We start from the raw sequence: 24,688 nt of genomic DNA on the forward strand, positions 1-24,688 counted from the left end.
AGTTTTTATTTAGAATAAATTAGGGGTGATCATTTTCGGTTCGGTTGATTTTTATTTTCTCAATTTAATTAATTTTTTAGTTTTTTTTTATCCTAAAAAAAAATCATTTAGAGAAGCCAGACAAGTATGGGCCCACAATCTATCACTATTGTCCAGTCCTTTCTATCCCTATTCCCTACCCACAAACACTTCGTCATTTTCACTTCTATTATTTCTGGAATCTAGTCCAGTACTCATTTTCACGGCCACCATTTATTGAATTTCAAGCGTGTCGCTAATGTTGTGGATGCATGGTACTTTTTTTTTTTTTGAAGAATATTTCAATTAAAAATATATTCAAATAATATTGTTTATTTTTTAACATTAATATATTAAAATTATTAAAAAAACATTTAAAAAATAATTTAAAAAACAATTACATATAGTAAAAAATAATTTGAAAAACATTTTAAATTGATATAATTATATATATCTTCAATTAAAAAAAAAACAAAGTATATTTGTTTTTTAAAAATATTAAATTAATATTTTTTTAAATATTTTTTTGATGTGTTAATATTAAAAAAAAAAAAATTATTTTAATATATTTTCAAGTAATTTTTTTTTTAAAGTATCATGTACCACAATATCAAAATATACTTAATTCGACTGAATAAACTTATCCCATAACTGAGGCCAGATGTAAAAAAAAAAAAAAAATCAATTTGGTGTTTATTTTATTTGATCTTTTATTCTATATTTTTAAAATGAAAATGTTTTGATTGTTTTAAAAATATATTAAAAATTAACTTATTTAGTCCATTATACAAGCATTGCATCATGTGTCCATAGGCCGGGCATCCTTGTCGGTTGATGATAAGGTGTGTTTGGAAATGCGTCCAACCTGTGTTTTCAAAAAAAATTTAATATTTATTATGTTTTGAATTATTTTGTTGCACTGATTTCAAAAATAATTTTTAAAAAATAAAAAAACATTATTTTAATGTATTTCAATATGAAAAGCACTTTGAAAAGTAACCGCGACCAAACTCCAAAATATACCCTCATTATGATCTCACGGTAGGATGGAGAACGTGTTTGACAGTGGTTAAAATATTATTTGTGTAAAATTTAAATTTTTATTTTTTATATTTTTTTAATCATTTTAATATTTCCTAAAAAAATAATTTATTATAATTTTAAATAAAAAAACATTTTAAAATATAACATCTACTACGGTCCTAAACTGCCAATAACAAATCCATGGATTTACTTCGAGAGTCATGTTCACAACAAATTGCAGTAATCGTCCCATAAAATTAAAAATCAGGGAAACCTCAATGTAGATGTCCTCGATTTATGCACCCATTCTCCGTTGTTTTCTAAACTTAAAAATTTTATCAATTTGGTCCCAAACTTTTCAAAGTAAATATTCACTGGCTTTTTCACTCGAATTTCTCAATGCTACATCGTTTTCTTGCATGGAATATACAACATCAGATGGAAAACACTAACAAATTGATGAAAAAAACTTATTGAGAAATGTAGTAATTGTCCAAGACCTAATTGATAAAATATATAGGTTCTATACAAAGTTAGGGACTAAGTTGAGATTTTTTTTAAAAAATATAAATGCATTGAAAATGACCAACTATGTGAGCCCACAAAAAAGTTAATGTCGGTGTAGAGTTTACGCAATGTCTCCATTTACATTCATTTATCAATTATATGTTTGAAACCAAAGAAATCTATAATGATAGCCTTTGTTAAAGTTAGTGTAGGTTTGGCAGGTTAGGTGGTTTTTTTTAAAGGTATAATTTTTTTAAAAATATAAATTATATTTTTAAAAGCTAAAAATATATTTTTTTATATAAATCCCGTAAAAAAAACCAAAATCACCTCCAAATTAAACACTCGCTTATACTACTAGCTTGTGTTCGGAATAAAACATGTGGTGGGATATATAGAATTGTTTGGTATTACAGATTTTTAAATTATTATTTGTAAATAAAAAATAAAATCTTTTTATAATTATTTTTAATAATAAGTTGGTTAACCTTATAAAGTTTAAAATCTTTAAAAGCAGTCATGATTGGGTCCTTTATTTTTTTTTAATTTTTTTATCTTCATCATATCTTAATCATATCAATGAATTCTTAATCAAAACATTTCTTTGTTTTTAGTCAACAAAACTGTTAAGTAGTCACGTGAACTCACGTGACATTAATTTTTTTAAATATTTTCAATGAACAATGTGAAACATATAAAAAAAAACATAATCTCTTACATTTTTCCAATGGTTGTGAAACGAAAAATTTAGTAAATTCATGAATTTTAAACGGGAAAGAGAGAAATTATACAATTTTCTTATAATTATTTAGATAGTTTTTTGAGAATATGATAATAATTATTTTTTAAGTGTTTTTTGCTAGGAAATGTATGAAAATAATATATTTTTTTATTTTTTTAAAAAATTATTTTTAATATAGCACATAAAAAAAATAAAGCAATTTTTAAAAAAATCACAAAACACTATCTTAACTAAAAAAACAAACAACCCCTTAATCATTCTATTGATTTAGACTGACCAAAGGATTCTATTGAGAATTAATTGATGCCGGGGACATTTTTGGGGTTTGCCCTAGCAAGTTCTTGGTAGGCCATGGTTAAAGAAAGAAAAGGCAAATCACGATAAAAAGAGGCATGTACTTTGGAGAAAGAGATGACCGGAAAACATTAACAAAAATAGATGAAAGATACCTTTGTGTTATTGGTTTTCAATAAGAATTAGATAAAATTTAATTTTTTAATGTGTTGATATAAATTTTTTTTTTAATATATTTATAAATAAAAAATATTTTAAAAAAATAACAATAAATCAAGATTGGGGATATTTTTAGGGTTTCCACTAACAATTTTTATGTAGGCCATGGTTAATAAAAAAAATATACAAATCACGGATAAAAAGAGGCATGTGCTTTGGAGAAAGAGATGCTTCGGAAAACACTTATAAAAATTAATGAAAGATACTTTATTTGATATTGCGTTTTCAAATAGGAGTTAAAATAACTTTATCGTGATTGTGCAAGAACTAATTGATAAAATATATAGGTTCTAGATCCAATCGAGAATAATTATATAAAGTTTGGGATTAAAGGGGTGTTTGTTTATCTAGTTATGCATGTTTTTAATTTTTTTTTATTTATTTTTGTTGTTTTAGATTATTTTACATGTTAATAATAAAAATAAGATTTTAAAAATAAAAATTAATATTTTAAAATAAAAAATTCTTAAAAAAACACATAAAACAATATGCAGGCTCGAGATTTCCATAAATATACATTGAAAAATGACCTGTAATGTGAGCCCACAAATGTCAATGTCAACTTTATCCTTTGTCCGTTCCAGCATTCATAAGTGTAACTTTACTGTCAGTCATATGTTTTGAACGAAGGAGAATCTCATTACGATAAATCTATGTGGTTGAGAATGATTGTAGTTGTTTTTTAAATAATATATTTTTTTTTTTAAAAAAATTATTTTTAATATTAATATATTAAAATGATTTGAAAATATTAAAAATATATTAATTTAAAATTAATAAAAAAGTAAAATAATTTTAAATTTTTTTAAAAATACTTTTAAAATATAAAAACAAATATACTCAGTTAAAGTTCCACATTAACTTTTGTGTCGAGATTAAGATAACATTTTATATTTGATATGATTATTTTATTTAAAAATATATTAAAATGATATATATTTATTTCTTTAAAATTTATTTATGGGGACTTTTTTGGGACAGGCCAAGGCTAAAAAAAACAGAAGAAGAAAAAAGCACCCCACGATAAAAAGGGGTACGTTGCTTTGGAGAACATGGATGCTCTGGAAAACAGAAAATTTTTCTTAGCGGGGAAGGAAAACTCCAAGGCAACCGCCAATAAATAGAAAATGGAGATTTAGGAATTTTTTATTTATTTGAATTTAAACAAAATCTCAACAAAAACGTCTCTTCCATTCAATTTTATGTTTCAGCTTTATTCCCCGTTAGAGTGCTACTAAAAAAATATTTCTTTCATATTTTTTTAAAAATAATTAATATATTGGCTACTACATTACAATACCACACATAAATAAGTGGTTTGAATTACTTTATGTTATAAAAGAGAGATTAATATATAAATAACGAATAATAAGAAAATCACGGAGTTTTATGAGATTTTTTTCATATTTATATCTTTTGCTCCTTAATACATCTAAGAAGTAATTATTAATAATTATTTTTAAATTAATATAAAATATCTTCAAATTAACACAAAAATATGATAAGACATGACTAAGTGCACATAATTATTACGCAAACTTGGAATGAAAAAAGAGACAAATGATTATTCAACCATTGATGATATCCCTAAGTGGTTAATTTTACTTTTTCCCAAGATTTCCTCTTTGCTAACATACGCACTGTGCGCCTAACATCTTATCCATTTTCCAAAATTTCCTTTTCACACGTGGCTTCATAGTGCAGTTTTGTCTCATAAGCCCAAACAGGACCCAAACACGAACTAATTTTCATAGTAGTCCCTAAAGCTATGAATTGCTATAGAGGAGTCTCTGAAGTATCATAAAATAATAAAATATTCTACTGTATCCTAAAAAAATATTCCTATTTAATAAACCAATAACGTCAAATATTTTACAAAATATCATGAAGAATAATAATAAGGAAATTACACAATGGACCAGTCAAAAACAATCTAGCAAAAGTTATTATTTATAAGACTCCACCTAAGGGTCGATTTGGACTAAAGATGTAATTTATGGGTTAGATAATTTAAAACGCTTCAACGGGTCTCCTTAATTTATGATTTTTTTTAAAAAACTTCTAAAATAATATTGTTTTGATAAAAAATACAAATCAATTCAAAATAAAACCTAATCTTACCCATGTTTTGAATTGACATGTCGTTAATCCACAATACACAATTTTATAATTATGTCGTCAAATATTTCATTAAACCTGTTAAAAAAAATTAAAAATTTATAGATTTATTCTTTATCTAATGACATTTAAAGGAAGTAACACTTTGCGCGCTCTAACTATTTTTTACTTAACACACGCTCTCTTTTCCTAACAGTATTTAGAGTGCATTTGTTTAAGTGATTATGCTTTATTTTTTTTAAATATATTTTTATTCTAAATAATTTTTTAATTTTTAATATTAATTATATTTTTTTAAAATAAAAAATATTATTTTTATATATTAAAAAAATATATTTTTTAAAAATAATTATTATAACAATAACAAACACCACTTTAACATAAGATAAAAGTTGCTTTTCACTTTTCATTAAAATAATAATTTTATTTTTTATTTTTTAAAATTCAATTTCCGTATAAACATATTAAATCAATAAAAAACAAAACAAAAAAAAAAATCAAAAATTTTCAAACAAACACAACCTTCTTCTCGTCATCTTCCTCACAACTAGTATATTCTCTACTCTCTCACTCCCTTCAGCTCCTCTTTAACACGCATTTTCTGTTTCTCACTCTAAAAAAACCTAAATTTTCTGACCAAATTCTACTCCCCGCCTTAACGGAACAAAGAGAGTATAGCACTCTCTCTTTTTCGACTCTTTAAAGATAACAGAAACGTTGTCGTTCTTCATGGCTTTCTCTTCCTCTCTCGATGGCTGATGCTTTACAGCTCCAGGAACACTAGCACGGAGTCTTGATACAGAGAGAGAAAGAAAGAATTGTTTTAGTTAATTTTATTAGCTTCTTGAACGTTCCGTTCTGCTTCCCTCTACGCATGTATGTTTGTGTGATGAATGTATGATTTTATTAGTAGTTTCTACGTATGTATGCATGATGTGTGGGTTTATATAAGTATGCATGTATGTGCTTTAACTTATCAGTCACGCTACAAACGTACGAAGACAGAGAGATAGAGGTTGGTTTTTAGTAGCTTTTTTAAGGTTTCAATATTTGATTTTTTTTAATTTTTATTCTTCTTGGACAATTTTGGGTTTTTTTTTGTGTTTTTCTTTTTATTTAATGGTAGGTATAGTAAATGACAGTCAAAGGTTTGATTTTTTTTTTTTTAAATATTCCCTTTTCCTGGATTATGGGCCTTTTTGCGTGTTTAGTTTTTTTTTGTTTTTTGAATTTCATGTTATATATAGTGAATAACAATAAAAGATTTGATTTTTTTTCTTCAAATTTTCCTTTTTCTTGGATAATTTTGGGTCTCGGGTTTTTTTTTTTTTGAGTTTCATGGTAGATATAGCAAAAAATAGTCAAAGATTGAATTTTTTGGACAAATTGATTTTTAAACAGAGAGAGAGAGAATGATTTGTAAACTTGATTTTGTTTGAATTTTTCTTTCTCTTGGACAGATTTTTTGTTACTTGCTCAAGAGATTTTTTTTTTTGGACAGAGTTGGGTAAGATGGAAGTGAAGCCGAGTAGAAAGAGACAGTTGGAATTGGTGCCGCATGGTGGTGGTGGTGGTGGTGGAGGAGGAGGAGGAGGAGGAGGAGGAGGAGGAAGTGAAGGGGGGGTGGTTTACAAATTCAAGATTTTGTTACCGAATGGAATGACTGTGATTGTGAGACTGACTGATCCGAAACCTGAAATGTGGGTGCAAGACTTTATTGGTTTGGTTAAACGAGAATATGCTGTAGCTCAAAGAGATTCATCACCTTTGATGAAAAAGAAAAGAACTTTGAACTGGGAAAGTGAAAGTTGGTTTGTGGAGGATGGAAATGGTAATTTAATGAGGCAGAGGCTTAAGTTTAAGTCTTTCAAGCCGCATAAATGCCACATCCTTCGGCTTCACGTGAGTGACATTGTAGTTTAATTGAAGTGCTTATTCATCTTCTGTTTTGTTGCTAAGAAAGAAAGAACTAGTGGTTAATTAATGATGGATTTGCTTTCTTTTTTTTTCTTTTTTTCCTGGTGAAATTAGGATGGATCCGCTGAGGTTACTGATACTTTTGAGGTTAGTGGTGTTTGTGGTGCTTGTTTTGATTATTTAAGTAATTGGTTACATTTGGAAGGGTTCTGGTTAGTTTTGTGATGATGGATTTAAGTTGGCTTTTGTAGAACATGTGGGATTTGACTCCTGATACCGAATTACTTAGGGAGTTGCCAGAAGAGTATACCTTTGAGACCGCACTTGCTGATTTAATTGTAAGTTTGTGGAATAATTGTGAGAATGAATTGGATCTTGTGCTACTCTTTTTTTGAGTAGTGAACATGGACTCTGCTTTTCATTTTCTAGGATAATTCCTTGCAAGCAGTATGGTCTGTTGGTGAAAATGGGAGGAAACGGATCAGGTATGTCATTTTGTTATTTATTAATTTTTATTTTTTCTTAATTTATGCCATCATTTGTGTAAGCACCTCCCCAGTTGCTTCTGTATGGGAATTATGTTAGGACTCAAATGGCTAGTAATCAAATATTTTCAAAAACTATTGTTGTCATTTTAAAAGCTTTCACCAGTATTGATGAATTACTCTGTGATGACAGTTAAATGATAGCAAAGCCACCTTTTAATCCATTGTTAAATCCATCATTTAAAGTATCTGTGGTGATTGTTCAGGAGTTTTTCCAATAGTGTAAGAGAATTCTGTTTCTGAACAGAAAGCTATTCTATGACATTTACCATGTAAAAGGACAAGTGTGACAGTTTTTTAGTTGCATCTGTGTGGTGTTTTATTTTTAAACTTTAGTGATATGCTGTTACATTAATCTAGTGCTTTTGCAGTGTGGACATTATGAAGGATAAGATTTCAATTTTCGATACTGGTCCTGGAATGGATGCTAGTGATGAAAATTCTATAGTGAAATGGTACGTCACAGCAGCTTTTCTCACTCTCTTCATAGTTAAGGTTATTTCTTGATGGGTAGGTGGAAGTTTGGGTGCATCTGGAATAGCAAATGGGGAGTGCACTAGTTTAGAAGGGCATTAAAACTGTGTTTTTTTTTAATGGTATCTCCTGGATAGAAGAAACAGAAATATTTCTTATGGTTATGAATCACAGGTTCTGAAACAATTTGTTTCAGAGGGACTTTTCTTCATGTTCTTTGAAAAACTGCATGTTGTAGAGGATGACAGATCTCTGAAGAAAGGTGGAAATATTTTTCATTCCATAAAGATTATCCCTCAATTAATAAAACTGGAAGAAAAATGATTGAACAGCATTTCTGATTTAAGCAGTCGGTACGAGATGTAATTCTCACTAAACAGTATAGAAAAGAATTCTTTAGAAAGTAAAGGAAAATTTTTTAATATGTTTGCATTTCTGAAAACTGTAATTGATGGTTAAACGTAGACATGATGTTGAAAGAATTTAAATATTTTTTCCAACCGAAATCATAGGAGTATAATTTATATTTACTTTGTTTACATAATGATTGATTTTTAATATACAGCCTCTAGTGTTTTTTGTTCCTTGCTTGACATGTTTTCTGTAGATATTATGGCAACTAGGTATTCTGGACTATCATTTTGTCTCTTGCTTCTTTGACCCTGAACTTTTTTATTCTCTATCTTGTTCAGGGGAAAGATGGGAGCCTCACTGCATAGATCATTCAAGGCAAAAGCAATAGGGGTCAAACCTCCTTATTTGATAGTATGTTTTAGTTCAAACTTTCTGCTTACTGTCTAATATGTGCTGATGTAGAGTGGTATGCTTTGTGTACAAAGCACATTAATGCTCTGAAATTTTATCAACTGTTGAACAAATCCTTTGATCTATATACGATGCAAATCAAGATTGATGGCGTTAGATGCAGAGCAGTGATTTATGTAAGGTCCAATGATACCTTTGCCTTCCCTATGCTGGGATGCTATTGTTGTTGTTGTATTGCAACAGCTTTAAAATTGTCATCATAAACTAACCAGAGATTGTTCTCAAGTTAATAAACTTGCTTTTACTTTGCTATTTTTGCTCTATTTTTTATGATGTTGTTTTCTGCATTACAGCCTTATTTTGGCATGTTTGGATATGGTGGACCAATTGCTACCATGCATTTAGGGAGGTATAAAACCTCTTCTAACCATCTTGTTGTGTGGTTGCTCCAGTGTAGTAACATGTTAGTTTGAATGTTGGTCTAGCTCATTTTTCTTCCCTATTATAGACGTGCTTTAGTATCTTCCAAGACAAAGGAGTCAAAGAAAGTCTATACTCTACATCTTGAGAGAGAGGCTCTGCTCCGCAGTTCTGGTTCTGAACCAACTTGGAAGGTAAATAAATTCCGTGAACAATTTATTCTTTCCTTTTAAAGCAAACTTTTTTTTTTTTCGTTTTATGATATATCAAATTTCAGTTAAGGCTATTTGTATCTTTTATTTTTAGACTAGTGGAGGCATGAGGGATCCTTCAGAAGATGAAATTGGAAAATCCCCTCAGGGAAGTTTCACAAAGGTGAATATCTGTTGCTTCTTGCAGCATTGTTAAAATCCTCTTGAAGTAGCATGTGAATTGTACTATGAATAGCAATTAAAAGTGAGCTCATCTGCTTAATTTTGCTAAATGATTACCAGGTTGAGATATTGGAGCCTAAAGTAAGAGACTTGGACAGATTTCAACTCCAGTGCAAGCTGAAGGACATATATTTTCCTTATATTCAGGTGTGCTTGCAAGATTAAAGAACAAAAAAAGAACTCTCCTCATATACAAAAGAGTAGATGTTTTGTCATTGTAATTGGTATTGTTGCTAATATCTTATGGTTGTCATTTTCTTGAGGAAGCAACAAAGTTTTGGTTGGAAAATGTATACAATTTTGTTTTTCTATGATTATGCAGTGAAAATATTTGGTTCCAGTCAGTATACTGTCTTTGTCATTTATCAATATCTTCTGTTCTGTATTGGAACAAGGATTGTTATCTTTTTTTTCCTTTTAATTTGCAATGAAGGTTTTATGTATGATTTAAAAGAAACCTTGCTCAAGAGAGTAATCTTAAAGTTGTTCCTTATTTTCTGCAGTTAGTAACTGAAAATATTACACTTTCAGAATCTTGTGGTTGAACCACACTGAATACTTAAACCATTTTTACACGGTGACTTCTGATGAAAATTAGTTAAATATGATGTCATTTGATGACATCAAGTTTATCAGCAAATTTTGTTTTGCTAGTAACTTTTGAGGCATTCTAAGTAAAAATCTAGCTGGCCACAGAGAAAAAAGAACTGCATGAAATCTAAATGTTAAGTTGCTACCTTCACAAGTTGGTGCTCTAACATTACTGAGTTTGTGCAAGTTTATGAACTGATAATCCTCAATAGAGCATGATGCATGCTTGTGACATTGCACTTAGTTCTTAGTTAATTTTATTGGCATTTTGTGTTCTTATTTGTTTTGCAACATTGTTCTCTTTATCTGCATGGATTTGCTCTTATCAAATGTGCTTCTCTAGAACAGTAAGTTTGACTTTCATCCTGCTACATATGCACGCCTCTATATGCATGTGTGTATATTTTTTCTTTTATGTAAAATAAATTAAGTCACTCTATCTAGTGCTGTTCAAAGAGTCAGTTACTTAAAAGTGCAGTGATGAATTCCACACTGCTGAATGAACAATCCGCAGCAAGGAAAATAATTAACTACGATGTCATTTAAATAGCTCATAGTTTTTCTTTCTATTTTGTATTTATGCTTGAAGGCAATTTACCCACTCATTTCCTTTTAAATTCCAAACCTACTCAACATTCATTACAGTTTAGTAGTTGATACTTCACAATAGATTTTGCATTTGTTAGGATAATAAGAGGATGTATACTAGACTTTATAGCATAACTATCATTCATATAGGCACCATAGATCACTGATTTCTCTAGATGATAGAAGTTTTTCTTGTGCATTATTATGCTTTGTTCTCTACTTTCCAACATTTAACGTTTCTGAATTATTTTGTTTCTGTGCAGTGTGATGAGGTGTCCAAAACTGGGAAGACTACCAGACCTGTTGAATTTCAGGTCTTATATGTTGCTGTTCTTGCTTTTGAATATGTTGATGTTCTTGATTTTGAATAATTCCTTGGTATATGTTAGACTTTCCCTTGTAACCGCAATGTTGCATGCACTTTACATTTATTTTCAAAGGAGGAAAAAAGATTTCCCTTTATTTTGGATAGAGTTAGGTTTTATGTGAATTTTTATGAACTTAAACGTTTGATGGAGTTGATATAGCAGATGTGAGCTACTGATCTGCAGCTTCTTACATTTTCTAATAAAATATGTATCTTAGAAGTAAATAATAATAGCGGCGAATAAGCAAAAAAAGGAATAGCATATGGGATACTCGAACTTTTTAATTCTGTTAATGACTGTAGGCTGATTGTGTGAGTGGTCAATTCCCTTAACATAGAGCACCACATGCTGGCTGTTCAGGTTAATGGTATTGATTTAGCTGAGATTGATGGTGGGGAGGTGTCAACTACCAACTTGCACTCTTGCAATGGTCCAGAGTTTGTTTTTCAGCTTTGCTTTTCCATCAAACAGGATGTTGCCTCAACCAGAAGCTCAGGTGAAAACACACTGTTCCTCTTTGTTAAATATATGAAGCTAAATTTCTGGTATTATCATGAACATCTCTTTTCATATTCTTTAGCTAGTATGCTCTTTTCAATTCCTTTGTTCTTATTTTGAGTTGTGGCCGGTGATGCCATGTGAGCTGTTAGCATATGCCAGCTTTGAGCATTTCTAGAATTAGTTTCTAAGAATGTGATATTTCAGGTTCAAGGGCGTCTCAAGAAGCCAATGCACGTATAAAGTGTGTTTATTTCCCCATTTCTGAGGTACATAAACAGCTAGCAAAACTTATTTTCTTTCTTGTAATAGAGTTTTTGATTTGAGAATTTGCTTGTTAAAGGGAAAAGAGAGTATTGAAAAGATATTGGAGAATTTGGAAGATCAAGGGTGCGGAAATGGAGAAAGCTTTGAGACCTTCACACGTGTCTCTATTCGGAGGCTTGGCCGTCTACTTCCAGATGCTCGTTGGGTTAGTTATCTGTCTTTCTATATATCCTAATTAATTTGATTGGTAGATGAACCACTATCTGCTATTTTGTGCATCATACCAGTTCTGCTCTTAATATTTAGAAGTGGGAAATTTAGTATTTGAAAAAAAAAAAAGACCAAGTTTTGCTGTGTTCAAGATATAGTCAAGGTTTCAATACTTCGATACTAATTATCAAGGCTTGCTATGCATTCTCAGAACCATGCTGCGTTGCTGTTGCTGTACTTACAGAGCTAAGCTGCATGTGGATTTTGATTTGCGCATGCATTATATCAATGATACAGTGTTTAAGTCTTAGATTCTTAGTGAGGGTCAAAATTAACTCCAGTACCCATTTGTTTAGCATCCTCTATTATCATCGGAGTTCATAGTTCCTGTATTTGAAGATTGATGCACTAGGTGATTGTAGTCCATCTTGATATAAGAAATCTAAGCACAAGAAGGTGACTTGAAAATTTAATATGTATGACAATTACTAGATAAAGAATTCTAACAAATGGTTCCTGCAATACTTGGAACTTGCTGGCTTTTACATGAATAAGCACCATGAAATTCCAGAATTATTTAGACTTGGTGACTTGTCAAGTAGTGTATAGGTAACTTGCTTAAAAATCTAGGCCAATGAAGTGCTCATACTAAATACCTTCTGGTTTGCTTCAAGCATGAAGTAATGGTGATCCTCTAGGCAGAAAGTTCATGATGACAGTCTCTGAAATATACAAATCTTGGAAGATTTTCTGGTTTGTCTCCTTCTGGAGCTACTAGTTGCCCCATCTACCTCTGTTACATGATTTGCTTAGGGAGTATGGATTATAGGGTTAACTAAACAATTGCTTATATTATCAAACGTTTGCAATGGTTTCATTGTTTATTGATTCTAACACTGCTAGAGAACTACAAGCTAAGAAATCAGACTTAAAGTTGACTGCTTGCTGAGCTGCTGTCCAATGCTATAGAAATTTGTTGTTAGATGTAAGAATTTCCTTCTGCTGCATGTTATGTCTTGTTCATTCCACCCATTATTACTTCTAGGATTTGAGAAAGCAACCTGTATTGACACGTTAATGGAACTTCAAAGGGGGCATCCCTCAATATTGAACTCAGGTGAAACACTACCAGGGGATGTTAACTTTTTCACTCACGTTCAATTGTTGGGACTGCAGATTATGAGAGTCAGTTAAATTTTACCTTTTGTGCATGCATAAACACTGATACACAAATTAAAAGGAATTGAGGTAGTTGCAAATCAGGTTCCAGGGAGGAATTAAACAAAACAAAATATTTTGTGCTCTAGTTCTGTTTTTCTGTTTGCACATGCACATGCTCTAGTTTCATTCATTTGTTTTTACAAGTCTCTGGTGCTTCAACCTTTGTTTTACTGGTTGATCTGCATCTCAGTGACTATTGCACATAATATCAGTCATTCTGCTTCATTGTAGGCATGTCTTCCTTTTATGGAATTCAAGCAGAAAAAAGGAGATAAAGCTCACATATTGAAGAGATGCTGCTTAAGAGTTAAATGTTTTTTTGGTATTTCTTCTTTTTTGTGGAAATATTCTCATCTATTATATCACATTTGTAAAAAAATTCGCATCTCTGTATATTTTGTGTACTTTTTTCTGCAGTATCAGTACTCAGCAGAAACTGTTGTATTTGCAGAGACTGATGCTGGTTTCAATCCAACACCCTCAAAGGTAAGGAACTTGATGAAGTCTACAGCATGCACACATGTTTACAATGTTATTTGCCACAGCTTGGTGTTTAATATGCAGTTGTTTACATGGTATGAAGTCTAATTACTTTCATTGGATCGATTCCTCTTCCTTTGTTATGTCTTCTCACTTGGAGCATTAATTTGTGCAAATTTTTTTTTTAAGGTAAGTGTTTGGTGTGTTGGATAAAGATGGACTTCACATGATAATTTTTTTTTTGTGAAGATGTTTGGTGCACCTTTGGACAGCCTGTCCAAGGTTGTTCTAGTAGATAAATTTGTTTCACTAAAAAGGGTAGGACAAGTTTGTCAAATTCTCAGCAAAAGGGTTAGCCCGGGTTAATCTGGGTCAACACAAGGATAAAAATGATTATTATTATTATTATAGTTGAAAAAAACTGACTCGAGGGTTGACTCGAGGCAAGGTTCGGGTCACAAGCCGGGTTGACCATTGACCTTGTTCAATATAATGATAAAAGTAGTTATTATTATAATTTTAAAATTCGACTTCTAGTGTTAAACATTGACCCATGTCCATGTAATAAAAATGGTTATTATTATAGTTTTAAAATTCTACTTGGGGGTCAAACAAGGGCAAGACATGGGTCATGGGCCGGGTTGACCATTGAACCAAGTCAACATAAGAATAAAAATGGTTATTATCATAGTTTTAAAACTTGATTTGGAGGATTGATCTAGGGCAAGGCTCGAGAGGGTCAACCCAAGTTGACCAAAAATTTAAAAAAGAAAAGAAAAGAATCAAATCAACCTTGTTTTGACAAAAAAAACTCAAAAAAGATTAATGGATTTTTTACCCGTATTTTATCCCAGGCCGACTGAGTCGTAGGTTGACTTGAGTTTTTGACAAGGTCAGGTCGGATCAATCCTTCTATTTTTTCTTAAACCCGAATTGATTCTAGCCCTGGAGTTAGCTGGGTACCATCCAATATCTATCAAATATAAAATAATACAAATTATTCAATCCAAAGCAAGTGAAATACAAGATAAGACAATGTTTAGTTCAATCAATATTGTTCAACATACCAAACACAACCTCCATATGCTAATAAAAATAATTGTTTAGTAGTGGCTTTTGTTTAGTTTATAGTTTACAAAAAAAAAAAAAAAACATATAGAAATCTATGCTAATAACAATCATAACACATTTCCTGTCACCTTAGAAATGCATCAGTAGTTGTTTGGCTAATAAGTGAGCAATTATTTCTTATTCAATATGTATTCTGCACTTTGATTTTTCATTGTTCTCCTTATGCCATCAAAATCAGTACTCTTTAGCTTCGGTTTTAAAAGGAAAAATAAGTTCAAAAGGCAAAACTTAGGATTGGTTCAGTATACTATTTCTTTTTCAGTCTTGAAAAACTTGTTCATTTGTTGAAGACAAATTTTTCCATAAAAAAAAACATCAAGATTACAAATATTTTCATAAAAAAAATCTATATAGTCATTTGTGATAATCTAATTGTAGAATATTAATTTTATTTTATTCAAATTAAAAGTTATAATGTTAACTAAAAAAAAGCTTTATATTAGATTAGTAATAAAAATTAAATTTATGACACCAACCAAATATGAAAATATATAAAAAATAATTTTAATCTCTTACATTGCTAAAAAGTGTTTGTATATAAAAGAAAAGATAATAATATTTTTCATGTTTTTTCATTTGAAAGACAACGAAAAAATTTGTAGTGGAAAATTGTGTAGAAACTCTAAAATATGTTTTCCAAACTCGTATAAATTTGGAAAACTAGTTTTTTGGATAGATAAATATTACATCTGAACAGTAAATTCTAGCCTTTGCTTTTCTGACTCTAGTTTTTTAGAAAATTGGAGTATTGCTCTATTTCTGAACAGCTTCTTAGGTGTTCTTGTGCACGCATGTACCTTGGTAACACGTTGATGCTTTAATTTTCAGCTGGAGGAATGGATAAGCACACACACACATCTAATAGCCAACTTCAATCACTTCAGGATATTGTTTAGGCAATAAATACACTCTTGTAATGTAAATGTAGTTGTGGACAGTTAAATGAACCTTGTTAATGTAAATAAACTGCAATTTACAGACTGATCTAGCACACTGCAATCCTTTTACAATTGCTTTGAAGAACTTCAGCCATAAGATGCTTGAGAAAGAAAAAGGTTGTGTTTTTATCTCATTTTCCGTTATAAATATGGAAATAGTTTTAGTTGGTTTAGTCCATTAGATCTTTATTAATTTAATAATTTCATTGTTGTAGAAGTTAATGTTGACATTTCAAGGAATGGTAAATTGTTAAGTCCTTCACATCTGGAAAAGGAGTATGAAGATTGGATTCTTGAAATGCATTCTCAATATGATATAGAAGTCAGTGCTGGTGAGGATGATGGAGTTCTTGTTGTTGGCCCCACAAACAAAATACCTGGCATTTCATCTGATGGTAGGGCTGATTAACATCGTATCTTTTGGAGGGAAACATGTTGGTTGACACCTTGATTTGATTATAAATATTTAACTCATCTGCAGCCCACCACATAATATTTCTAAGTTTAGAATTTGTTCATTCAAGTCTTACTTTTGTTGTTTAATTGTTTTTTTATATCTGATTCTATTTGATCACATAATTTTTATCTTTTCAACTTGTAGTTGTGAGAGTGCGTGATACTTTGACGAGGAAGGGAAAAATTTGGAAACGTGGTCAGAAAATAAAAGTTTTAAAGGGAGCTGGCCCAGGGTTCCATAATAAAAATGTTTACCTAACATTAGAACATTTTTTGATTGAAGGAGTTCAAGGCGATGCTGGTGGTAAGTAACATTTCTTGCAGCATTATGACATTGAACTTGAGGCCTGCACATTTTTTAAATTTAAATGGAACAGATGACTTTCCTATCAATGCCCTTTTGTTGAAATCAACGAACCTGACCTTGTCTTTTCTTGTCTCTATTCAATAGGGGATGCTCGGATTATATGCAGGTTTGCTGTATTTTATATTTTGTTTGCAGAATTTCTTTGTCTGTTAAATATATATTTGTGATATTTTTCTCATGATATATGTTCATTTGTTTATATGGATATGGAAGGCCACTGGACATTGCAGAGGAGAATGGCTGCGTGCTTTCAGTTAAAGATGAGATTGCCAGATTTGATATTCGCAGCTCTATATCAATACCTATTAGTGTGATCGACTCTGGGAAGGTTTGTTTCATGTTTACATTTAATGTTTCTTTTCCTTTGAACACACCTACATGGCACATCTTTATCAATATTTTTTAACTGTTCTGTATAATTGAGTAATTTTTGGAATCATGATCCACTGTATTAGTGCCAAACTATTGAAAGTTCTGAGTGGAATTGCCAACTTCAGAAGCAAAGTCAGAAAGCTCCCTCTACGATTGAAGTGCTTGGAAGAAAACATTGTCGAGAGTTGGAGATTGATGGGGTCAGTGTATTCTAACTGTTTTTCCTCTGCTTATTTTGAAGCGAAGTAGCCATTCGCATTTCCCCCCTCCTTTCAGCATGCTAGGGTAGGACAAATTGAATAGATGTCTTGAAAATCAAGCTCCATACAGTAGCTAAGCCACTCTTATGCTGGCACAAAATTCAGAATTTAAACCTATTGAGTATACATGTCTTCTCAACCTTTATGGTGATCACTAGGTGCTTATATTTTTTTCCATTATGGTTTCTGTTTTTGGTAGTGTAACTATCTATATAATCATGTTCTATGATTTAGGGATTCCCTGCTGAATCTACTGTTGAAGCTGGATGCGCTCCTCCAACGGAAATAGTGGCAGTTGTTCGGCCTGGCTGTTATGTTTCTTCCAGTCATTCAAAGATTTTGGACCAAAAGTATATTGTCAAAACTAATTTAGAGATGTCTATAGAGGTTAAAATCAAAAAATCAGCAGAGGAAAGCCAAAACGTAGGCCATTTATATTCAGCACGCATAGGTCCTTCTTCTCGTAAAGGATTTGATGGCTTGTACATTTTTTCACTGGGTTGCAAGTTACCCAGCTCATTTAAAGAGGCTGGTGTTTACACTTTTTTATTCACTCTTGTAAGTGATGCACTACTTAATCATGTATTTTTTTTCATATGTCGTAGTGTAGTTTATGTTCCTGATCATGTTCTAATGCAATAAAATTGTCTGTAGAGTGATAAAAATTGTAAGAAATATGAAAAAAGATTGATGGTCAAGGCATCTCAAGAGGTTGGAAAGTGGAAGCTTTTGGGTGATATACAGGGAAAACCATGTGTGAGGTAAGTAGCTTTTCATTATTAACTTATTGACTTTCTTTGGATTAAACTGTTTACAACTAACCTTCAAGATTTGATTTTAAATCCTTTCCAATTCATTAAAAAATGGTTTTAGAATTACCGTGTTCCAATCCTTTTATTATATATAATATTTGTAAGTTTTCATTCTTCTTATAAGCAAACAATCATCTAATTAGGGTGGGTTCACGATTTCCATCACTCTCTATTGGGTGTCTTGACATCCACGGCAATCAAATCCCATTTAAATCTGTTCCAGAAATAACTGTGAGGCTAGATTCAATTGTGGGTGTGCTTGCTGAAATAGACAAATTTAAGAAAGGCCTTTCTTCTGATAAATTGGCCCTAAAAGTTCAGGTATTCTTTAACCGTGGCCCTTTTGTAGATGTTGGTGTCTGTTTCTTTTCTTAGGCAAAATGTGCCTCTTACACAATCATGTCTTACTTGGATTTTTTTTTAAAAAATTCAGAATGTGCTAATTGTGAGCGACAAGTTGGATAGAATACGGCCAGAGTATGAAGCCACTTTGGTGATATGCCCTGTAGATGGGTTGGTTTCAGTTTCTATTCCGTGTCAAGGTACTTCGATCCATATGTAACAATGTTGTTCATAATGGCGCAGTCATGATGTTTAATTGCCTATCTTGATGTTCTAGTGGATTCTTCATTTATGTTCCTCATTTTGTATCAGTTATGCCTGGATTAGTACCGCACATCACAGGCCAACCACCAATACAGGAAAAACACTTGCTTCCAGGTTTCGTGGTGAAAGAACTTGTGTTAAAGGTAATTGTTATTAAAATGTTCTGGTGCATCTTGTATTTAAGGACAAGTGGAAAGTCATGGTTTCTTCATGTGCTTATGTGAGCTGTTGCAAATCTGTATTTTGAGATGAAATTAAAGATTGGGTTGTGGATTATTTCTAACATAATTAGAGTTAAAATCACACAAAAAAACAATCATACTTAAATCTGATCACTTTTGCAGCTTCTGAAGATATTTCGTTTGACAATTTTCAACTTCCAAATTGTTATTGTTCATTAACCATTTTAAGTCCCATGCTTCCTTCGATATTATATACCCAGTTATCACTTTCTTAAAGTTTAGCAGCAGGATCTAATTTACAGAACTAGAAGAACTAATACAGTTCAGTGATCCTTCAGGTGATACAAGGATAAAAGCTTAGGGATTTGATGTCTGATTGTAGAAATTCATTTACACCTTGGTGAATGGAGCTTTGACATTTAAATTTCCTTTCCTCATTTATGCAAAATCTGTGACTACAATATAAGAAACGTTATTAAACTGTTATGTATTTAATCTTACTATCCCTTTGCTTTTAATGTTTCTTATATGCTTCTTTTTCCCCCTTTGATTAATAGGTTTTGTGAAATCTGTATCGTACTAAATCATCAAGTGTACTTGATGTGGAATGAAAAATAGTATTAATAATAAAAATTCAGTGTGTATTGTTTGCTGGCTAGATCATAGTGATGTCACATTTTAATGAACCGAGCATGATTTGACTAAATAAGCCAATTTACTTGACATTATGGTGCATCGAAGTAATTTCTTACTATAGATACCAGAATCATCTTTTAGGCATGTATAAGATTCTCAGCACACAAACTGAGTGGAACAGAAAGAGAATGAGATCATTGACTAATTGTTTATGGGTTTTATTGATATGCTTATTTTACTTATGCCTTCCAGATACTTGATGCTCATGGTAACCACATCAAAAAAGGTTTGGAAGTTCAGTTGAATGTGGATGGGTTTCATATCCTTGATAAAGAAGGTTCAAAGCGTAAGGTTTGGATCTCGACTTTCTTGATTTCCAATAATGGTTGGGCTGTGTAGTTAACATTTGGGTGTGCTCATGTTAGGTTAGTATCATGCATTCAGTGAACTGTGAATGACAGTCTATTTCGTGGCCTTAAAATATGTCACATTTTCTATTGTTTTGAATCTCCGTGCAAGCAATGCCAAATACAGTTGAGCATATTGATAATATCTGACCATGTGTTGATAAAAAAAGGTTAGTCTGCATAGAAGATACAGCCTTTGTAAATTTTTTTTTTTTTTTTTGAAGGGGTGGGTGGGCGGGGGAGCAATATGTTAGGGTAGTATCATGCAGATAGTGAACTGTGGATGACAGTCTATTTCATGGCCTTAAAATAGATTACATTTGCCTTTGTTTTGAATCTGTGTAAGCTATGCAAATGCAGTCAAGGATTCTGATAATATCTGACCATGTACTGATAAAAAAAAGGTTAGTTTGTGTAGAAGATATAGCCTTCGTAAAATTTCATTCTACTTTTCATCTTTGCATTTTCTGTTCGGTGCTCTTCTTCAGTTGGAAGGTGGCAATGCGGGTGAATTGATTTCATTCATACCTTTTTAATAAATATGCACAGTAATCTGTGATGCTAGTCCCCATGCATGTTTTAATTTAAGCTTCTCGGAAATTCGTAACATATCCCTACTGATAAAGAGATGGGGGTTTGGCTGGCTTTTCATCTGTTCATTTTACAAGTGAATGAATTTGGTTACAGAAAGCCTTCATCTCTGAGGACAGTTTCTTTTTACTAATAGGTCTTTTTTTTTTCCTGGGTGTACTGAAAAGCAAACTTTTATGAAGAGGCATTGCATTAGTATAATGTGGTCTCCCTGTGGGTACTTTTTTCAAGTAGTAGTGACGCATTCCTTGACCAGAGGTGTCTTTTTTTTTCTTTTTTTTTCCTGTTCCTTTGATGTTGAATGATGCACGCACCTGCTGCCAGCAATTATTCAATGAATATTTGCATTTTGTGTACCAGAAAGTGTACTGCCTAGTTCTGTATATATAACTCCTAAAACATTAGACAGTACCTTATATGGCATGCAAATTCTTATGGTTCATTTGGAGATCATAATTCTTAAGCATGAATGTAACTAGACAGCACCTTATATGGTTCATTTGGAGATCTTAATTCTCAAGCATAAATGTAACAATAGTTGGAATTGAGCGTTAAGCATTGCGATGTGATATGAGTGCTGAGTTTGAACTTTTTCAATTTTAGGTGGACGAGGATGGATGCATTGATCTCAGTGGTGTCTTGAAGGTAACAGCTGGTTTTGGAAGAATAGGTATGCTGTTATTGTGACATAGCTTGTAATCCCTTGATTTTTTTTCTGACATTGTACAACTCTTTCAGATTATCACAAGGCTGAAAGACTTTAAAAGAAGAAAGTCAAACATAAAAATGGTTAAAAGATGAAGTGTGTGTGATCTTTTTCTAAACCTTATTATCACGGCCAAGAATATTTTCTTGTCTGTCCTATGGGATGCTGTTAGTTGTATGAATATGTTTATGTCTTAAGAAACGTTGTCTATGTACCATATAATCACTACTAACTTTCTAGTTTTTTTAATCATATTATGCTAACTTCTCAAACTTTGATTAACTGTGCAGTCAATAATAGTGTTCCTTGATCTTTTCCTAATATGAACTCAGTAGTCTGGTTTCTAAAATTATAGGCATTATTTCTTTAGAAAGCACTTGAAACTTGTAAAATACAATCAATCTCTTGCTCCACTGGTTTCTAGTAAATCATGTTCTGGTAATTTGCATTCCTGGCCTTAAGACACAATTCTGAATGATCTGGCACAAGAACTCATTGACTTCGATTTTGACGAACATTATACTGTATTTCTGTAGCAAGAACTAATAACTTGACAATATGAGGCTAGCTAGTACTTCAGCTGTATTGATATGTTGCAAATATTAATTAGATTTTTCTTCCTTTCTTCCAGTATCATACTCTGTTTCTTATCAAGACAAAGTTGTTTTTAAGCAAGAGCTTCAAACTGAGAAGAGGGAGCTGAGAATTGCATCAAAGGTGAGTTATGTAAGTTTTTGCTTTTTATGGTCATTGATATGTGTCTTCTTATAGTAATTCCCAACTAATTACACTATTTTTCCCTTTCAGCTACCAGAGTTTCTTACCGCAGGATCTGATCTGGAAAATATAGTTTTTGAAGTTGTCGATTCTCAGGGTGATGTTGATCCTCGTATTCATAATGAAGAGAAAGCTGGCCAGTGCCATTCACTAACTATAAAGTCAGATTCATTTAATTTACAGGATGCTATTCAGTATACTTTGAGGCATGGTCGCTGCACTATTCCAGCTATTCGAATCCCTCCAAGTGAAGGAAACTATTGCTTTATTGCTGCTCACTCCTGTTACACAGAGCTGCAGCTGAGGGTCATACTTCGAGTCATGAAAGCCCCAATAGTGGAGTGTGATGAGATTTTATCACCATATTCAAGCAGAAAAGTCCCACTGCTTCAGGACTCATTATCCCTTGAGCATACTGAAAGCCTAATGACGCCCATTGAAAATAATGAAAAGGTATAAATTTTGATGCAAATGCGATCTTAAGAATTAGCATGGAACCCTGTTTTTCTCAATGTAAATGTGCAGCTATGTTTCTTTTATTTGTTTTGGGTGCCCCTGTCCAACATGAAGGTCAGGAGATTTTATGAGTTGTATCTTCAAGTAGCGCTTGTGATATAGCAAATAGATCAAGTCAAGATTTTCAGTTTCTTTCCTGGACTATTCCTGACAGGGACTAGTGGATGACATTGAAAAATATGGCGAGCGAATTGGAAATTCTGAAAGGCAACTAGAAGTCCTGAATGAAAAAAAGACAGAAATTGAGGAGTACGTGTCTGGACTGCAAGGTTTGGAACTACCTGAACAGTTTTTCTCCATTAAGTTTCACACTTCATTAAGCATACATTAAATATCAAGTGCAAGAAAAATTGGACGATCAATAGTTGTCTCTGGATATTTGTCCAAACTTTGGCGTGTGCCTTCAATTTCATGACCATGTAAAATAGTGTTAAATTTGTTTGCCTTGCTAATCAAAAGCAATGATGTAGTGCGGTTGGCTTTGCTCCCAGCTTCCATGGAACCAACCTTGAACAATTCAAACTATGTGCTTACTAAGGAGGAGATCCTGGTACAAATTGAAAGCAGGAACCATTCTGCAGCATCTATTCTTTGCCATTGTTATAGAGATTTATCATCGCAAGTACCACAAAACCATTTCATGGAGGGTATATTCGGGTTGGTTGCCCTCCTTGGAACTGTTCGCACCAACAAGCTAAGCAGGTATGTAGCTATCTATTTTATCTTGTTGTTAATGAGATGAAGAGCTTTGAGCACTTTCTTATGTATAATATTTTCTTTTAACATCATCATTTGCAGGATATTGGCTGAGTTCTTGGGTGAAGACCAAATGCTTGCTGTTGTGTGCAGATCCAAGGAAGCTGCGAGTGCTTTTGGAAAATCTATTTGTGGTCGTTTTCTTGTTATATGCCTGGAGGATATAAGGTACTATAATAGGCTGTTGCTTGCATTTTGATTCCTCTTGATCTGCACCTTATAAACTTGGGATTCCTCTTGCATACCCTTGGGTATTAAGTGGTAACCATGATGTGATTTTAACTAGTTTTACAAGAAATGGATAAATCAGTACCCATGATTTGAGATTTTTTGACAGGCCTTACACAGGGGAGCTTGAATGTGGTGATCCACAGAGGAAACTAAAGCTGCAAGATCCTACATTACAATGTGGGAACGTGCCATCAGGTTTCATTGGGTATGCTGCCAATATGATTAATATAGATACCCCGGATATGAACATAAGCACAGCATCTGGATATGGTCTTCGAGAAACTTTGTTCTATCGTCTTTTTGGAGAACTCCAAGTTTATGACACCAAAGAAGATATGAATGAAGCCGGTGCTTGTATCAAACATGGTGCTGTTTCTTTAGACGGTGGGATCATCAGAGTCACTGAAAATGGAATTATGTCTCTTGGATGCTGGTATGTTTCTCTCTTTCACAGCCACATGTAAATTTGCACATTTATGTGGTTAATAATTTGTGTTTATAACTGTATTTTCCTTCCTTGGATTGGTTGGATTGGTTGTATTATATACATTTTTGCAATGCTACTTCTATCACCGCATCAATTAGGACCAATCAGGAGTGCTAAAAACTTAGATGAAATTCGATGGGCTCGTGTGCATGTCTAGGAGCGTGCATTCATAAGTTATCTCTTCATGTGTTTTATCCAGAAGTTTACAAGATTTGCCTTTTATTCAGGGTTGTAAGAAAGGAAAAGGATGGCTAAGTATGGTTAAACTAAACCAAGTTTAAATTATCTGTTCTCTTCAGGGATTCTGAAATTTGCTTTCCAGTCGGGACCTTGGAGAATGAGACGAGTCTTGCTCCAGAGGTGATGAAAATCCAAATGCAACTCGAAGCAGGCATGGAAATGTTGCAAGATATAACAGGACAGATAGAGCTTGTGACCAGACTCCGTGAAAATGCTTTAAAGAAGTTGAAGAAGAAATCCAAGAATTATATCAAACTTATGGATCAGGCAGTGGAGTCTCTGCGTAAGAGGAAATAGCTGGTGTGTTTTGTAGATAATAGCTATTTGATCCTATAGGATATTTTGCTGATAACAAGCAAGCCTGTTCGTCTTATATATCTGGATGCGCTTCCCTCATATGTTGCTGGTAAGCATATTGTATAGTGTTAGGGTTTTGTAGTATATTGATGATCTTTGAAGTTTAGTTCAAAACTTTGCTTGTTTATCTCACTATAGTAAAAAACTAAACATTTCCGTTT

General features: G+C 32.2%; 1 protein-coding gene across 2 annotated transcripts; it reads left to right on the forward strand.

Moving 5' to 3' along the window:
• The first annotated feature begins 5,461 nt into the window (after positions 1 to 5,461).
• On the forward strand, positions 5,462 to 24,654 carry LOC118032910 (structural maintenance of chromosomes flexible hinge domain-containing protein GMI1). Of its 2 annotated transcripts, none has more exons than XM_035037705.2 (37): positions 5,462 to 5,797; positions 6,423 to 6,823; positions 6,953 to 6,985; positions 7,090 to 7,176; positions 7,268 to 7,323; positions 7,755 to 7,838; positions 8,550 to 8,622; positions 8,976 to 9,031; positions 9,131 to 9,236; positions 9,349 to 9,417; positions 9,537 to 9,623; positions 10,919 to 10,969; positions 11,384 to 11,519; positions 11,729 to 11,790; positions 11,865 to 11,993; positions 13,451 to 13,541; positions 13,671 to 13,705; positions 15,810 to 15,885; positions 15,984 to 16,163; positions 16,370 to 16,528; positions 16,676 to 16,697; positions 16,805 to 16,919; positions 17,047 to 17,163; positions 17,458 to 17,781; positions 17,878 to 17,984; positions 18,179 to 18,356; positions 18,469 to 18,577; positions 18,690 to 18,784; positions 19,712 to 19,810; positions 21,061 to 21,127; positions 21,795 to 21,880; positions 21,971 to 22,393; positions 22,611 to 22,725; positions 22,927 to 23,158; positions 23,255 to 23,380; positions 23,550 to 23,876; positions 24,230 to 24,654. In XM_035037705.2, the coding sequence occupies exons 2-37, from the start codon at positions 6,434 to 6,436 to the stop codon at positions 24,465 to 24,467; spliced, it is 4,740 nt and encodes a 1,579-aa protein (XP_034893596.1). In that variant the 5' UTR covers positions 5,462 to 5,797; positions 6,423 to 6,433; the 3' UTR covers positions 24,468 to 24,654. The 2 variants fall into 2 exon arrangements, with proteins under 2 accessions (XP_034893596.1, XP_034893604.1); XM_035037713.2 differs by having other exon boundaries at positions 22,948 to 23,158.
• Positions 24,655 to 24,688: the final 34 nt, after the last annotated feature.

This window comes from Populus alba, chromosome 12 (genome assembly GCF_005239225.2).
Source record: "Populus alba chromosome 12, ASM523922v2, whole genome shotgun sequence".
Taxonomy (NCBI): Eukaryota; Viridiplantae; Streptophyta; class Magnoliopsida; order Malpighiales; family Salicaceae; genus Populus; species Populus alba.

Excerpts from the sequence above, each read along its gene's own strand:
- LOC118032910 (XM_035037705.2), top strand. The coding sequence starts at position 6,434 with ATGGAAGTGAAGCCGAGTAGAAAGAGACAGTTGGAATTGGTGCCGCAT. Across the intron at positions 17,782-17,877 it reads ACACTTTTTTATTCACTCTT|AGTGATAAAAATTGTAAGAA; the intron begins GTAAGTGATGCA and ends AATTGTCTGTAG. Across the intron at positions 22,726-22,926 it reads GTACGTGTCTGGACTGCAAG|TGCGGTTGGCTTTGCTCCCA; the intron begins GTTTGGAACTAC and ends GCAATGATGTAG.